Source organism: Arachis stenosperma, chromosome 8 (assembly GCF_014773155.1).
Source record: "Arachis stenosperma cultivar V10309 chromosome 8, arast.V10309.gnm1.PFL2, whole genome shotgun sequence".
Classification (NCBI taxonomy): domain Eukaryota; kingdom Viridiplantae; phylum Streptophyta; class Magnoliopsida; order Fabales; family Fabaceae; genus Arachis; species Arachis stenosperma.
The window spans coordinates 19,864,997-19,884,208 of NC_080384.1; the positions used below are offsets into that span (position 1 = coordinate 19,864,997).

Here is a 19,212-nt window from a genome sequence, read left to right on the forward strand (position 1 = left end):
TAGCTACAGTAGCTACCTCTTGTGGTGGTTGATCAAAAGTAGAGACGAACCATGCTTCCAAGTGATCTTCTTCCTCTGACCGAGTTGGATATCTTTCATTTTTGGGTACGGAGAGCTTGAGATTACTTCACTCTTATCTTTAGTGGTAAAGATCTCAGCCACAACATACTGTAGATTTTCTTTTTCTTAATGCCATCATCACAATGGCTTCTAGCATGCACATAGCTCCTCTACTTCTGCCTCTGATGGCTTGCTTCTTCATCCTTCTTCCTGACAAAGAAGTGACCGAAACTTGAGAGAAAAGAGAGAGAAAATTGAAAAACTTTCAATGGAACTAAGAAAGAGAATTAAAATGAATTATGTTTCCCACTTCCCTTTGCTTGGTAACGTGTGATAGCAATGATGGCTATCAAATCAATTTCACTTTCTCTTTCATGTTTCCAATATTATTAATGCAAGTTAATTGAATTTGAAATCCATCAAAAAGTGAAAGTGGTATCCGTTAAAAGCATGCAATCTTTGCTTTCTCTTTTTTTTCAATTTCGGACCGAGCTAGTTGGTTTCTCACTAAAAAATGATTTGGGCTTGCACAGTTAAATCTGGCCCAACTAACACAAAAACAATTCAGCCACATATTCTTAAATACATCTGCACAAGGCTAAATATTTTTCAACATATTGGGCTTGCTATATTTTTTCTTTTCGACCCAAAACAAAATCTGCACAACAAAATTATTAATTAACTAATGTGAATTGAAGATCAACTTAATAATTTTGTAAGTAATTATTTTAATAACATTTGATCATGGTCAAATTAATTTGGAGTTTCCAAACTCATCATATATGTACAATGAATTTGGTTAAGCATAAACATAAAGATTAGGCAAAGAAAAAAACACCATTTTTTTAACTCTTTTCTTTCCACAAATCAAGCTATCATTTTTTTCCCTCTGTGCAAAATAGCATGTTGTTGTTTTTAAAACAAAGGAAATGACAAACATTAGAGATTAGAAAATTACCTACTCAGAATCTGTATCGGAAAATTTTGGGCCAGATTAGTTGATGCTTGTTCTTGCAGTGTTCTCCCAGCAAAGGACACTCTTCAATTCTGAGTAGGAAGAGAGAGGGAGGCAGGTTCTCGCAGTACTCAATGCGCAATTGTTGAAGGGAGGTGAGGCGGAGAAGCTCGTTGCACTCCAATATCTCCAGATTTGGAAAATGATAGAGGTTCAGAGTGGTAAGGGAGGGAAAGTGAGGCAGCGAACCCACCTCTGGGTATGACTTTATGTTCAATGGTAAGATGAGTGAGGCCATGATAGATCCCTCATTTGTTGCTCGCCAATTCCCATATATAAGGAGAGACTGTAAACTATTCATGTCACGTGGTAATGACTTAACTTTGAGCAGAAGCTGACATCAAGATGAGTCAAGTTGGGTGGTGCCTGTGACAGTGAGACTGATTTCAGGTTCCTACACCCTTCTATCTCAAGATTCTTGAGATTGGGAAAGGCATCCAATGACAACGAGGTCAGTGAATCACAGCTGTCTTGTATTTGTAGCTCTACTAAATCATACTTGTGCTGCTGTAGATGTGTATTTCTTGGAGGCAACGTAGATGGTTAATGCTGATCATTGCCTTTAATGCAGACTCCATCACAGATTCAAAGAAGAAACTATTCTGAAGAATACCTGATTAAGCATCTCTTCCTTCAACATTCCACAATTTGTTATATGAAGCCACTTAAGCTGAGGAAAAGCTTTTGAGTCAGGTAAGAGAAAAAAAAGGCTATATAACAAATCAGTTACTAATCACTACTCAGTATTATATTAATGGATTTAGTATCGGGTAGCAGAGTTTTTCTCTCTTTTTTTTTATCAGTAAAAGAAAATCTCAACAAATAGTAGTGAACGACAATGAAGTCTAGAAAAAGTTAATAATGCATGCTATGAAATGAATTTGTAGTGAACGGCAAGGTAGTTGAGATTGAAATTAAAGAATAAATTAAACATGTAAAATGTAATATTGGCTCATAAGTTATAATTGTGTTTTTAATTCATGAAAGATGCAACCAAATTGCAAGTTGAGGAAGGTTTCAACTTTGTACGAGCAAGGCAATAGTACTGTTTTTTTTTTCTGCAACTTTTATCAGTGATTGAGAGTTTGAGACACTCGTGATTATTTTTTTTACTTGTTATTTCTTTCTACACAAAAAAGGGATCTCTGAGAGATAAACTACACTTTAAATTGTTCAATAAGAATGTAAAATTTTAAAGCTATATAGTCCTCCCTAATGTAAAATTTTGAACAAGTTAAATTTTCAAGAGTTGTACGAACAAAATTTAGAGAAATACATTATATCTTGAAACTATATGGAGTTTTAAAACCAAGAGCACTTTCAAAGAAATTAAAGTGGTATATGCATGCAACATTGTTAAGTAACTAACAGTTAGTCTTCTTCTAAAGGTGTCACTGATTCTTTAGTAACAAGACACAGTATCGGTAGTATTAGTAACCTAGAAAATTCATAGCAGTGGAGTGCTTAACTGGCTTTCCTCTAACTTTTCGTTCTTTCTTGCAAGTCGTGTTGTCTCCAGTGTCAGCGATGGACACTATATAAAACTAGGAATATTTTGGTACCACATCTTTAAGATTTTTCCTGCTTGTCTGCACATCTGAAAACATTTAAGTTTTTTTTTTTGTTAATTTTGGAAACATTAAACTACTAGTTATACAGCATCCACCTTAATATCATTTTTATAATCTTCTAAAATAGGCGGTAACTCTCATTCCTTTCTGTTATTTTCACTTTCTCCTAGCCTCTCTATTCTCTCTCCTTCTCTTCTTTCGTTTCTTCTGTCATGAAAATTCTTCTCTGATTTCCCTTTTCCCAAATTCTGCACAGGTCATTGGATGAGGATCGTGGAATTGTACTCTTGTGACGTTCCACCATAATTTTTCTTCTCTTCCTAATTATACTGGTTCTGTTCTTTTTATACTATTACATTGAGGCTTTGAGTATAGTGTGATATATACTTGCTACTTTTATTCCATTCAATAAAATTCATATTACACCCTTCCATACACATTACTTTCTTCCTTCTACATATCAAGTTATCATTTAAAATTTTCTGATCCAGCAGGTAAAATGGAACTTCAGATAAAAGGATATATAAAATAATTACCAACCTAAAGCTAACATCAGAAAGCACCTCTTCTGGTTCCAACGTATAAATCCGATTTGCCAATCCAAATGAACCTTGCCACTGCATAAGAATATTCACAAGTACAATGAAATCTCAACCATCTCTATATTTATTAAGTCTAAATATAATATCTTCATTTTTAAAGTTTCACTAAAAATGTTTTTTTTTTTTGTGAAATTACATCTTTTGATACTTAAGTAACCAAATTTGATCTAGAATAGTCTTTATCCGAGCTTGTGTGAGTTTGCTAAATTTACCCTGAGTTTACTCACATTCAAGTTACTAGTCTAAGCCTCGCACGGATCAAATGTTGATTCATTATAAAAATTTATTAGTATTTATTCATTGAAATTAATAGTTGTTATTTTTAATTTGAAATATATATATATATATATATATATATATATATATATATATATATAATTTATTATACATTATATAAGATTATTGCATTATATGTTTTTCAAAGGCAGAATAATCTTATAATTTTTCCAATCCATATTAGCATATATCACTTAAATGTGAAAGTTATTATATTTGTATATTTAAATAAATGTTAGGTTTTGTTAATGATATACATACCAAAAAATTAAAATTTTAATAAAAATAGTTTATATTGTAATTACACAAATAACATAACGAATACAAGCTAAGTGACATTTAGTTATACTATTAGACTCCTAGTGTAAACACTACATACAAGTTATGTACTTAATCTATTTTATTGTTTTTTTGTATATTTTATTTACAAAAAGATTAATATATATTTATTAAAAGAATTAATTTATATTGTATACAAAAAGATTAAATGATTAATTTAGTTAGTATACAAAAAAATTAATGTAGGTAATATTCTTTAATATTTTAGTTTATATTAACTTATATCTTTTTAATATATTTTTTTCAAATGGTAACCTTTAAAAAAATCACATTTTAATTAAATTAAAAAAAATTAACTATTTTAGATTTATGAAATTAATTATTCAAAATATTTCATTAGTATGTTTTTCATTTTTCGGACATGTTGTTTCATAGATCTATTTAATTTTTTTTAATCTCTATGCAAAGGAGTTCATATCTACTAATATATAACAATTTTTCACACGTTGCATGAATTGAGTGATTAAAAATATTAATGTTTAAACCAATTACAAAACATAAATATATAAAATTTAGAGTTGTTAAAATTTATTTGCATATTTTTAATTTTTTTTATTTAAATGAAATTTTTTTAGCATATTTTAACAAATTTTAAAAAATAAATAAGTAGGAAAGAAAGAAAACAGATTGATGGTATGCACCATTAATTCAACATCAATTTTTGGTATCCATAAAGAAGGAAAGAAAATTAATGGTCCAAAATAAGACATTGCCGTTAATTCCTCCTCAAAATTCACATAAATAGATACATAAACTTCTTATGAGCAAATAAATGATCACAAAATAATCACGTATAATTATAAAATTATTGCACACATATATTGTTAAAGAAAGTCAAAGCAACAACTAAACTTTTTTTTAAAGAAAAGAAAGCCAAAGCACAACCAAACCTTTATGAGGAGGATTGTGTATTTTTCCTAATATAATGTTAATAAATCAATCAAAATATTTGCTAACTCTGAGTTGTGAGGAAGATTATGATTATATTGTTTAGATTTACTTCTACTATAACACCAACTATGAGGAAAAGCCTTCCATCAATGCTTAAGCTGTCTAGGTTTCGCTGAAGGTACAATCCCACAATTTGATCCATAATGACATCAACACCTACAGCAATATAGGCAGTGACAACGGAGATAGATGCTTCTATTGTTGCACAAATTAATTACAAAATTTAGAAAATAATATACTTTTTGCTCCTGTTTCTTCTTTTAATCGTGCAACAGAGTCTTCTATCTTATAATTGACGACAACATCAACTCCAAGATCCTTACAAGCAGATAGTCTTTCTTTCCTGCCTGAAATTCAACACTTGATTTAGACAAATCTGTTCAAGCTAACTATATTGTTTGTTCTAATATGGTCAATACTGTCCTCTTAAAATGCAAAGCAATTAGAGTTTGTAAACAGACTACTGCCCAAAAGAAAAGGTATTATTATGTTCACTTAACAATTTTGCATTATAGTGATAAAGGTAACTTCACAAAAGAAAACTCATGCATTTATAAATATGAAAAAAAGAAAGCTATTAGATCACAATTTCTGATTGAGCAATAATGTATTTTCTTTCGTTATCCTTTTTCAATTTTAATTTCAGAATTATACACATGTTTAAGTTAGAACTGAGTATAGGACTTAATTACATTGGAATAATATCATTAATCAGAACAACATAAAATGCTTTACTTACAACTAGTTTAAAAATGTTTATTAAAGCAAATCAATCGAAGACTTTAAAAAATACCAATATTATTGCCTATTGAAATGCTTTACTTACAATGATAACTATGCAGAAATGGAATAAATCAAGATACTTCTATTTAAATTCACACATGCATTTAGCTATTAACTTGTTAGTTATAAAGCTTCTATTTTATTCAAACACTACAAAATGGACAACTAAGATTGCATTTTGCCATTATCTATGTATATATGTTAAGAGAAATTAAACCAACTTTTCTATCATCATCAGTTACTACTATTTAAAATGATGGATAATTTTAAAAAATGAAACATAGAAGAATTGAAAATCAACGAAAAGAGTTTGTATATATTCTATCAATTAATCCTCTAAAATCAGCATTAATCCATGTAATGATTAAAATGTTATACTACGTCAAATCATAATACAATGTTTCTGTAGCTATGATGTCTTTGAAACTACCATAATAAAAGCAATTCAGTATTAATTACTATTTCTGTATATTTTTTTTGAATGCAAGAAATTATGTAAGAAAAATTATGCCTGCAATCATATAAGAACTTATGACTTTTGTAACAAATATATTCTAGAACAAAAATGTTAAATTGATGATGCAAATGTTTCTCCTATACTAAAGAAAATTCTTAGCTTTTGTAGTAGTATTATACCGTGTGAAGTTTAAAACCAAAATCATGAGTAAACTCAGGTAATATATCTATATGAATTTTTGGAAGGCATATCTCAAGCCCAACCTGACGGAATCAGTAGTAGTATTACACGAGTTAACTCGTTTTGATAATTAAAATTGAAAACTCAAAAGAGTATTAGAGTCAAATTCAGAGTTTTAAAACCATGATTTTATCCATCCGTTAAAATTGTTAATGGTCAATGTTCAATGGCATTGTAACAAAAAGTACATCAGAGATTTCGAAATCAGTTAAAGAACCAAATTTAAGTTGCTATATGGCACTTAGTTCAGCATAAAAATCAAATAGTGGCAAAGGCAGAAACATCATTTGGCATGAAGTGCATATAACTAATTCCCTCTCAAATCAAGCTTTCATAGCTTTTTTTTTTTTTCAAATAAAACAGAAAAATAAAATTCTAAAGTAGAATGGAGTAATCATACCAATCTGTAGCTAAAATTAGAAACCATCTAATAAAAATATATCTCGTTTGAGAATTATCAAGTGATATTAATTTTTTTGTTCAATTATTTTTAATTTTTTAACATAGTAGAGTAATTCTATCAATACAGCAAAAAAGAAAAACACTTCTATAGTGCTAGATTTTTGGTAATTTTGTAATATTACTGTTAAATTAAAAAGATATTTTTTTAAGCTAGAGAGAGTATTTGACTAGCTCTATTGAATATTGACATTTTTTTAATCAATTGTGGAACTTCCGAAGACTAACTATTCAGTATTCTCCATTTATTTGTCCTATTTTGGTCTTTCTTTCTTGCTTTGTCATTGTTAGTACATATCAAGCAAAAGTAACAAAAATGATCCCAAGCTTTATGAAAATTGAAAAGTATTTACACCAACAAATGAAGAAAGCGCAGTGTTGAAATTGAAACTCTTTTTGTAGTGTTTGCCGAGCAAAGGACAGTGTTGAATTTGAAATAGTAACAGAGAGAAAGGAAGCTTTTCTCCAACCTGAAGTAAATTGCAAAGAGGAACAGAGTAACTATACCTACCTGAAGCTAAAACAGAAATAACTTCTTTTGATTGAATGAAGGTAATGTAAATATGGTTAAAATTTGCATAGAGATTATGTGCTGCAAGTGACAACTTAATAATACTCAATCAAGCCTCTTCATATATGCATTGTATTTACCATTGCAGCTAACTATCCACAACCTTTTAGCTTTCAAGTTTCCTTCTCCTTTTCTGCAATTGACACTGTTTCTGTTTTCAGAATATTTGACCTTGTCTGCTCAAGTGACAGGCAGCAAGGGTATTCCTCAATGTATCTCATGCACTGCTCAGAGGCTTTCTCCAGACACACTAATACACAAATTAATAACATTTCAAGACTAAGAGTTTGTCATCAGAAAAACCAAACATCTTTTTATTTTCTACACTTTTTTTTGTGAAATGCATAGTACTGCAGTAATGTCGGATCATTGTTTTGATTTTAGGATCAGCAGTGAAATGATATTTAACAAACATAAATGAGACCAGCAGGTGAAATTGCAAAGAGGAAGCTAAATGTAGTTCGATAGAAAATGAAGTGATTGACAAATCCCGTTTTGACGGTTTATCTTGTATTGATTTTAAGAGATTTTATCACCTTTTACCCACATTTATTCAATGAAATAGCATGGTTTTATGATTGTCTCCTTATTTGTGCTTAGATGTGAAAACATGCTTTTCAACCCTTAATTTGATGGTTTTAATCTCCCTTTGATTCCACTAGATGCCTTGATATGTTTGTTAATGATTTCAGATTGAAAAGGGCTAGGAATGGATCAAAGGAATGAAGAGGGAAAGCATGCAAAGTAGGGAAATCATGAAAAGTCAAAGAAGTTGAACTCGCCCATGGACGCGCGCGCGTACCTGGCGCTTGCGCGCACCTGCGAATCACTCCATGGACGCGTACGCGTGCTGTGCGCGTACGCGTCGGTGTTGGTTTATGATTTTTTAATGAAAACGTGGCCAACGAATTCTGAAGGGTTGTGGGGCCCAATCCCAACTAACTTTGGCGTCAAAGATGCTATTTAAAGCCAAGGATTGAAGAGAAAAGGGGATTCCAACTCATTAGTTCATACACACTCATTAGGAGTAGTTAGAGTTAGTTTCTAGAGAGAGAAGCTCTCACTTCTCTCTAGAATTAGGATTAGGATTAGGTTTAGTTCTTAGATCTAGGTTTTAATCCTTGCTTTCTTCTACTTCTACCTTTCAATTTCTTGTTGTTACATTCATCTTCCTCTATTCTCTTATTGTAATTTCCTTTATGTTGTTCTTATATTTTGTTGTAGATCTAGTATTGTTCTTTCTACTTTCTTCCAATTCAATAAAAGGTAATTCATAATAATTGTTCTTCTTTGCTTTTCCATTGTTAATCTCTTGCCTTTGTAGTTAGATCTCTCTTTAATTCTTGCAATTTATGTTGTTGACTTTTATTGCCTTTTATGTGTTTGATGAAATGTCTCTTATAACTATTAGTTAGATTTTGTTTCTCTTGGCCTAGGTAGAGTAATTAGTGATACTTGAGTTATCTAATTCCTTTGTTGATTGGTAATTGGAGAGATTGCTAATTAGTTTGGAGTGCACTAAAGCTAGTCTTTCCTTGGGAGTTGGCTAGGACTTGTGGCTCAAGTCAATTCATCCACTTGACTTTCCTTTATTTAGTAAGAGTTAACTAAGTGGTAGCAATGAACAATTCTCATCACAATTGAGAAGGATAACTAGGATAGGACTTCTAATTTTCATACCTTGCCACGAGCCTTTTATAGTTGTTAGTTTATTTTCATTGCCATTTACTTTCATGCCTCTTGTCCAAAACCCCAAAACAACTCAAACCAATAACAAGACACTTTATTGTAATTCCTAGGGAGAACGACCCGAGGTTTGAATACTTCGGTTTATAAATTTTAGGGGTTTGTACTAGTGACAAACAACTTTTTGTATGAAAGGATTATTGCTTGGTTTAGAAACTATACTTTACAACGAGATTTTATTAGTGAAATTCTAAACCGTCAAAAATCCAATCGTCAGTGATCACGCATAATTTAATTGCCACAATATTAAAAGTTATTAAGGAAAGACTTTCTTTGGCCAGATACTCAGTAAGACGATTATATCACATTCGTCCAAATTGCCTTAGACCGTATAAAGATCTTTGCAATTTAACTGAGTATAACCCTTGCGAATATTCACTGGATGGTTTAGATATCTTTAGTCCTTCAGGGACTTTCATATAGATATCACGATCTAATGAGCCGTACAAATAGGCTATTACCACATCCATTAAATGCATATGCAGTTTATAATATGCAAATAAACTGACCAAATAACGCAATGTTATCGCATCCACTACAGGGAAATACGTTTCTTCATAATCTATACCGAGCCTTTGTGAAAAACCTTGTACCACAAGTCGGGCTTTATAGCGCACAATTTTATTTTTCTCATTTCGTTTTCTCATAAATACCCATCGGTATCCAACAGGTTTTACATCTTCAGGTGTACAGACTATAGGTCCAAAGACTTCACGTTTTGCAAGTGAGTCTAATTCAGCCTTCATGGCTTCTTTCCATTTTGGCCAATCATTCCTTTGTCGACATTCTTCGACTGATCTTGGCTCAAGATTCTTACTTTCATGCATGATATTTAATGCCACATTATATGCAAATATTTCATTGACAATTGTCTTATTTTGGTTCCATTTCTCTCCTGTAAAGACATAATTTATCGAGATCTCATCATTTTTACAATTTTCAGGTACCTGAACGTCTTCTGGCGTTAAAACTATATCAGAATTTTGGACAACTGCAGGTGTCTTTACTATGTCTTTTTCAACAGGAATCGTATTTACCTCTTTTCTCTTTCGAGGATTTTTATCTTTGGAACCGACAGTCCTGCCACGCTTCTGGCGTGTATTTGCTTCAGTGGCTATTTGTCCTACTGGGACATCAATTCGAATTGGGGCATTTTCCGCCCTTCCACGCTTCTGGCGTGAATTTGCTTCAGTGACTACTTGTCCTAGTAGGACATCAATTCGAATTGGGGCATTTTTCGCTGATATATAAGATTTGGTTATCCTCTTTGTATCAAAAAATGCATCAGGCAATTCATTTGCTATTCTTTGTAAATGTATAATCTTTTGAACTTCTAGTTCACATTGTCCTGATCGAGGATCTAAATGCATCAAGTGCATTCCAATTAAGTTCCTTTTCAGGAAGCTTATTCTCTCCCCCTAATGTTGGAAATTTTGATTCATCAAAATGGCAATCCACAAATCGGGCTTTAAATACATCTCCAGTTTGTATCTCAAGATACCTCACTATAGAGGGAGAATCATATCCAACATATATCTCCAATTTTTTGGAGTCCCATTTTGGTGCAATAAGGTGGTGCAATGGAAACATATATCGCACACTCAAATATTCTTAAATGGGAAATATTTGGCCGCTGGCCGAAAGCTAATTGCATAGGAGAGAACTGATAGTAACTCGTTGGCCTCAAACGAATAAGTGCTGCGGCATGTAAAATAGCATGCCCCCAAACCGAGGTTGGGAGATTTGTTCTCATAAGTAAGGGTCTAGCAATCAATTGGAGGCGTTTAATAAGTGATTCTGCTAACCCATTTTGTGTGTGAACATAAGCTACTAGATGTTCAACACTTATTCCATTAGCCATACAATAAGCATCAAAGGCTTGGGAAGTAAATTCACCAACATTATCAAGACGAATTACTTTGATTGGATTTTCTGGAAATTGTGCTTTTAATCGAATAATTTGAGCCAGTAATCTCGCAAATGTCAGGTTGCGAGAAGATAATAAGCATGGTTTTGAAAACCGGACCGAACCGATCAGTTTAACCGGAAAAACTGAGAACCGGTTATCTAACCGGTCCGGGTAACTTAAAAAACCGAATGGCAAAGAACCGGTGAAAAAACCGGTCAAACCGGCAGTTAACCGGCAAACCGGAAGAACCGTCCGGTTTTTTGGCGGTTGAATAGTTTGAAAATTCAGATGCCAAACGACGTCGTTTTGGCTTTAAAAAAAAAAAGAAAGGCATACGCGTTAACCTATTGCCAATCTCCCCTTTCTTCCCTAACCCTAATCACTATCAGCCACCAATCAGCCGATCTCCCCTTTCTTCCCCCCTCACCCACCAAGGCCACCATTGCCACCGCCCACCAAGCTCTAGATTCCAGAGCGCTCCTCATTCGCCACCCAGCAGCGCTCCTCATTCGCTACCCAGCAGCGCTCCTCATTCGCCACCCAAACCAATCCAAAGCAGCCGCGACCACCACAGTATTGAGCCCGCCTCCTCGTCGCCGAACGTCGCCGAGCTCACCGAGCCCGCTTCCTCATTCGCCAGTAAGACTGAATTTCTCATCTTCTTGATTTTGAACATGCTTCCTTCTGAATTCTGAGCTCTCCTGTTCTGTTTGAAAAAAAAATAACAGGGCATCTGAGTTAAAAAAAATAACATATGAATCCAGTTAAATATGCTTCAGGTTCAATCTGTTTTTCAAGTCGTGTTGAGTCTCGAACACTTTTATTACCCTTTTAATCTGTTTGCTACTTCTGAATACTGCTTCATGAATATTTTTGTTGCTTCTGAATGGAAATAGTTTTAAATTTTTATTTTACCTGAATCAGTTGATTTCTATGACTGTCAAGCTGCATGAAGTTGATCTATGCTGCCTGTTCTGTTTAAATATTGGTCTTATTGTTCAGGTATGAGAAGTTTCATGTTCACTATGGAGGAAAACAAGAAGATAGGAATGCTAACTATACTGATATGGTGAGAGATTAAGAAGAAAAAATAATAAAATATATTATGGCTCTGAACTATTATTATGGATATCTAGTTAATTTGATTATTTGCAGAAAGGATATCATAAGAATACATATTTTTCAGGTTAACTATGATCTTGCTACGAGCTTTTATGAGTTTGGGTGGGGAGAATCTTTCTATTTTGCACACAAGTCTGTTTGCTTCATTCTGCAATTTCAAATTCAATATTTTGCTGTTGATTGGGTCATGCTGATGTCTTTCTTCTCTTTCAGATGGAATGGTGAGTCTCTTCGAGAAAGCATCAAACGTCACGAGCATTTCCTTGCTTTGCAACTTGGCCTGAAGCCTGGGCAGAAGGTTTTGATATTGGTAGAAACTCAGGTGCATTTAACTTCATGTAAAGTTAATAGTTGAGAGTCGTTAAATTATTTGACAGGGTTGATTAAATTGTCATCTAACGGCTCTCAGCTATCAACTTCACATGAAGTTAACTGCACCTGAGTTTTCACCTTTGATATTTCAATAGAATAAAGTAGCATCTTGTTATTTGGTTATCTGTATATTTTTAGTAAATACTCATGAACTTTTTTAATTTTGGGCTTAGGTTTTGGATGTTGGATGTGGAATTGGAGGACCATTGAGAGAAATTGCTCGCTTTAGGTGAACAATAACTCTTCATTTTTGGCTTTCTCTCCTTTTGCTCGTCCCTGCTCTGCCTTTACTGCTTGACAAAAATTGGTTAAATGAATTTTTCTGCAGCTCAACATCAGTTACAGGGTTGAATAACAATGAGTACCAAATATCAAGAGGAAAGGTATGTGTTGTGAGATGTAACGCGCTGACAAAAGTTTTGACTTTTGAGAAGTAATTGGCAAAAACTATTTGACCTTCTGGTTCAATCACTATATCTAGCTGATGTAGGCTTGTACTATCATTGTTAAATTTTTTTTGAGTCTTCTCACATAAAATTTGTGCATTGATTTGAGTATTACTATGTATTTAGCACATTAATGCTCGGGAATTTTATAGTATACCTATGAGTCTTCTAGTGTTTGATTCACAAAGTCTATCATCCTAAGCTTCCTGTTAGTTGAACAATTATTTTGACCTTCTTGATGAAGTTTTTATGTTGATTTTTCATATTTTCTTAAATGATGATAGTATCTATACCTATATGTAGAGAGAATTGGGTGGTTTGATTTGAATCTTGATTTCTCACATTTTAAATTTTATTATGTGAAATTATTGAATTTATATATTTAAAATTATTTTTAGATTTTTTAATAATTTTTATTTAATATTTAATTAAACTGGTTGAATCCCGGTTGAATTCTGGTCGAACCAGTGAACCATTGAACCAGTAACCTTACTGGTTTATTGACCGGTCCGGTTCTCGCAACCTTGATAATAAGCACACATGTGACCATCTTGAAGATGCGTCTATTAGGACCATAAAATAGCTAAAAGATCCACATGGTAGATGAATAGGTCCACATATATTACCTTGAATTCTTTCTAGGAATTCAGGGGACTCAAATCCAATCTTTACTGGTGATGGCCTTAAAATTAACTTTCCTTGAAAACATGCAGCACAACAAAATTCACTAGATTTAAGAATCTTTTGGTTCTTTAGTGAATATCCATGGGAGTTTTCAATAATTCTCCTCATCATGGTTGTTCCCGAATGACCCAATCGGTTGTGCCAAGTTATGAATTCATTTGGGTTAGTAAACTTCTGGTTTACAATGGCATGTGATTCAATTGCACTAATCTTTGTATAATATAACCCAGATGAAAGTGAGGGTAACTTTTCTAATATAACCTTTTTATTTAAATCATGAGTTTTGATACATAAATACTCATGATTTTCCTCATTCATTGTTTTAATATGATATCCATTTCGGCGAATATCTTTGGAACTCAACAAGTTCCTCAGAGACTTGGTAGATAATAGTGCATTATTTATTACAAATTTTGTTCTTCCAGGAAACAAAATTATAGCTCTTCTAGAGCTTTCTATCACATTGCCTGAGCCAATAATAGTATTAACATACTCTTCTTTTGGCACAAGATGGGTAAAATATATATCACTTTTAAGAATAGTGGGCGAACTTGCACTATCCGCAAGGCAAATATCTTCAGAATATGTCCTTGCCATTTTTCTTCAAAAACAAATGATAACAATAATAAAATGAGTAAAAGTACATGCACAGTAAAATTATTCATATGAATACTTAACAAGCACACATATTAAACTATTTCATCATTGATCAAATAGCCAATATTTCCTTCAGAATTTTTAAAGAAATTAGATACATCATAATGAGTGGTGGAATTTTCATCATTTGAAACAAAATTTGTTTCCTTTCCTTTGTCATCCTTTTTTAAGAATACTTGATAAAGATCAACTAGGTGCCTTGGGGTACGACAGGTACGTGACCAATGGCCCTTTCTACCACAACATAAACATTTATCATCTATTGATTTACTTTGCCCAATTTCTTTCTTTATCCCACTTCTGGTGAGATCCTTTCTTTTGAACATAATTCATTTTTCTTCTATAATTTTTCTTGTTATCAAAATCTTGCCATTTTCCTCTTCTGGGGTTATAATTTGCTGCATTTGCTTCAGGAAATGGGGCGGCACCAACTGGGCGCGCTTCATGATTTCTTAGCAACTCATTGTTGCGTTCAGCAACAAGAAAGTAAGAAATTAGCTCAGAATATTTTTTAAATCATTTTTCTCGATTTCTACTGCAGGAGCACATTCGAGGCATGGAAGGTCGAGAAAGTTTTCTCTAACATATCGGGCTTAAGGAAGTATTTGATGATTGTACCTTTCTTCAAGATCTTTCCACAGATCTGCAGGATCTTTTAATGTGGGATATTCATTTTTCAATCATACGTCAAGATGACGACGAAGAAAAATTATGGCTTTGGCTATATTCTTTTGGGATGTATTATTTTCAGCCTCAATGGTATCTCCAAGATCCATTGGATCAAGATGAATTTTAGCATCTAGTATCCATGGTAAATAATTGTTTCCAAATATATCAAAAGCATTATATTCAATATGAAAGAGTTTCGACATAATAAAAATTTGTTACCTGAAGTCTTCCTAAAATTTTGTTAGAGTTTCGTGCTGATAACGTGTTGTAAAATAAATAAATAAGGAAGATAAATAGATATAAAATAAAGAAACATAAATAGATAGCTTTAGTATTAATATTATATTCACCAATATAATTACTCAATATAATAGAGATAATTCATATATTAAAATATATGTAGCAACATAAAAGAGAGGAAAAGAAATATTAACAATGAATAGAAAAGGAAGAACATCATTGCTATGTATAAAGAGAGAGAGAAAGTGATTTTATTGCTTGTGTATATGGTTTAGATATGTGCCCCTATTTATACATGTATGAGGAGTTTATTTTTAACATTCATTTATGTTCATTCTCTCTTGAGAATGTGAGCTCTACATAGGAATGGACATCCACGTCCCATTCTTATCACAACAATTTTTTCATGTAAAAATCAAATTTATGGTATAAAAACCAATTTTTTTAGTATAGAAACCGATTTTTTTATGTAAAAATTGGTTTTTAGTGTAAAACCGGTTATTTTTTAAAAACCAATTTTTGCTTTAATAACCGGTTAAAAATCGGTTTTGAATTTCACTAACCGGTTAATAACCGATTTCATCATGTAAAATGAATTTGGTTAATTAATCAATACTATATTTTTGGTTAACCAAAAAATTGGTTTGGTTTTTAGATTAACCAAACCATAAACACCCCTAGATTATAGAGTACAAGGAGTACTTACTCTCATGTTTTTATTGAAGCACCATTCTGCCACTCTTTTTCTCTGATTGTATTGCAGACGGACGTTGTGCAGCACAGATGTAATGATTCACGGTGGCTGGGATGGCTTGGCTAGAGAGAGAAAAATAAGGGTTTTTGCATGGTTTTGACTTTGCAATTATATTTCTAAACTTAAATTGATTTATCTTATCTGATTTGCATATTAACAAAATTTTCAACACTCAAAACACAAAGTTAAAGGTTAGATTTTTATATTTAAAAAATTTTAAAATAAAAATAAAAAATAAACTAACCCTTAAATTTGCATGTTTAAAATAATTAAAAACTACAAATCTGAACATAAAAAATATACCAAATTTTTAAATAATCAAAAACACGACTGAAACTACAATACTAAAATTAAAAAGCGCACTTATTATGGAGACTTGTGTTATTTTATATATTGGAAATTATTTTACTTTATTTTTTTAAATGTGTATGCTAGAATAGAAATACTATACAATCAATCTTTCTTTTTAACTAAGTTGAACCAAGTCAAATTTAGGTACACACATTTTTGTTTTTATTTTTATTCTCGTTCTTTTTCTTTTTTTTTTCGTTTTATTTTTTCTTTTTTTAGCTTCTTTTTTCTTCATCTTTATCATCACCATCATTATCATCTCCTTCTTCTTAATTTGATATCACACAATTAGTTTAACAATAGCAAAAGTAACACATAAATTTTTTGTTAATGACACAATCTGTTAAAAACAACACATAAACTTTTGGGCAAAAAACGTATTTAAGTCATGGGAGTGAAAAATTTATCGAAATCAGCCAAATTGAATTGCTAGACACCATTCAACCAGAACAAGATTTTTATATAATTCGAATCTAATCGATTCGAATTATACTCTCATGTAGTTCGAAACAAATTAATTCGAATTACAAGGAATAGCATCAAGTAATTCGAAACAATATGTAACAAATTATAAAAATTTGAATTACTATGATAGGCTGAAATACCAGATAATTCGAAAGATATTGATTCGAATTATTGAGGAATTGTAATTCAAATCCAATTGATTCGAATTACAATGAACCGGAGCTGTATATATATGCTGTGAACTCATGTTGCTCTCAACAAAGAGGTGAGATGGCTAGTGAGGATAGTTTCCTAGTACTGGTACATCACAGAGGGTCGATTAAGAGAAAAACTCGGTCCGGCGTGAAGTTCACTGATAAGGATCCCTTATGTATTATCAACCACCTACGATGCTCTTGTTAGCTCTGTGCAGGAGAAGCTTGGTCTCGAAGGAGTTAAAAGGGTTAAGAAGTTTTTCTATCGCATTCCAACAACGGTGCTCCATGACACCGTGAAGTATGATTCTTTCACGATCGGTAGTGATGAGGACTTGCAGGTTATGTTTATTTGTCGCAGGCAGTTTTCCGAGGTAAGGACACCAGAGTTGTTGGCAAAGTTGGTTGATGTGGTATCTAGCTCGGGTGGTTTGAACCGGAATGCCAATACTATAGCCGCGGTTGCCGCCTCGAGCTCGAGACCTGCGGATGCTTCATCCTCCGTTCCTGTGTATGAGCCACCGATGCAGCCTGTTGCCTCCCCTTCGTTTGCCGTTGATCTGAGCGCCAATGCTGGAGACGAGGTTCTATATGGGGAACATCTTCCCACCGAAGTGCATTGTCCTACACCCGCTGGTGTTGGTGAGGATTTGTTTGATGATCCAGATGACGATGACGTCGAGCCGGATATGATCGCTGATGATAACGGCGATGATCTTGGGACTACTGATCCGAGAAGGGTTACAGCCGGATATGATCGCTCATGACTCACTCTACAAGGCATGAAATTGCTTGAATAATCGAAAATAAATACAACAAGAATACATAGTATAAAACAATAACGGTACCTCGAGGCAAGGGGCCAGCTAATCTCATCATACCCAGTAGGCATAAAAGTAGGAAACCTCCAGAAGATCCAAGACTGCAGTAACTGTAAAGGGCCAGCTAACTTCACGACATGTCTGTTGGCGACTCAGCACATGCACTGGTACAACCATGCTAGTGCCGCCGACCCCCAACTGTAGCAACCCATCTCCTCAAGCCGAGCAACATAGGGTAGCCATCTGATGTGTATACGATTGCCGGACTTGTCGGCAAACAGATGCGTACCCAATAACATCATGATATAGGCACGGGCAAAGCGCCTAACTATCTCCTCATCAGCCCCATCTGGACACTCTCCAAATGTCTCCTGGAACCAGGTGCAGTTGACTGCGAATTTCTGCACCTGGTTCTCGGGAGGTACAACACCGAGCAACTCACGGAACCACTGCCAAGCTGGCCTCCCACCCTCAATGTAAAGGTGGAAGTCTGTCAGGCAACCACTGACGTAATCTCCGTCCACTGGCAACCCCAGATGGTGTGCGACGTCCTGAAGCGTGATGGTGCACTCTCCGAACGGCATGTGGAAGGTGTGCATCTCAGGCCGCCACCTCTCGACGAATGCGCTGACTAGGGGCTCGTCTAGTCGGAACCATCTGTCGTTCAGTCTCGCAAGATGGTACAATCCGGCCATCTGCAAGTACGGAACGTACCTCTCATCAAGACGCATCCCCTGCTGCCGCCTAACGCTGGATATGCAACGACGAGGCTGGCCAGTACATAAACCGCTTAATTAGAACAGATGCACAAACCAGTAACATATACAATATATTTTCATAAGGAACCAGAAAATAAATCGTTTAACATAACATATATGAAACAAGCGAGCAACATTTTATTCTCAGAAAATGCTTACAAAAGATAATTTCACTAAAACCACTATCCAAAACCGTTCACTAAAACCACTATCCAAAACCATTCACTAAAACCACTTGTTTAAACCGCTAACACTAAAATAAACCGCTATAAAAAACCATTAACAAGATCCACTAGCCTACACCACCATCCTAAACCACCACCCTTAACCGCTAACCATCACTAAAACCACTATCCAAAACCATTCACAAAAATCGCTTACAAAAAACCATTTCAAAAACCACTAACAAAAACCACTGGCCTAAAGCACTTGCTTAAACCGCTAACACTAAAATAAACCGCTATAAAAAACCATTAACAAAAACCACTAGCATACACCACTATCCTAAACCACTAACAGTAACATAAACCATTATCAAAAACCATTATCAAATACCATTATCATAAACCGCTTTCATCAACCATTAACAAAAAACACAATCAACAGCGCAACATCTTAAACCACTAACCTCGTCGTTGATCACACCGGCGATATGAGCAACTCCATCCAAACGATAAAGCCTCCCCGGATCGTCCCCCAT

At 33.7% G+C, this 19,212-nt stretch overlaps 1 protein-coding gene across 1 annotated transcript; it reads right to left on the minus strand.

The window, feature by feature from the left end:
• Positions 1-17,906: 17,906 nt before the first annotated feature.
• Positions 17,907-19,212, minus strand: LOC130945536 (protein MAIN-LIKE 1-like). Its single transcript, XM_057874243.1, has 2 exons — positions 19,141-19,212; positions 17,907-18,524 (listed from the first exon to the last, which is right to left on the minus strand). The coding sequence occupies exons 1-2, from the start codon at positions 19,210-19,212 to the stop codon at positions 17,907-17,909; spliced, it is 690 nt and encodes a 229-aa protein (XP_057730226.1).

Bases quoted from the DNA above. Each gene is read 5' to 3' on its own strand.
- LOC130945536 (XM_057874243.1), bottom strand. From the start codon at position 19,212: ATGGGGGACGATCCGGGGAGGCTTTATCGTTTGGATGGAGTTGCTCAT. The intron at 18,525-19,140 runs GTTAGTGGTTTA...TGTACTGGCCAG, and splicing joins CCGGTGTGATCAACGACGAG to CCTCGTCGTTGCATATCCAG.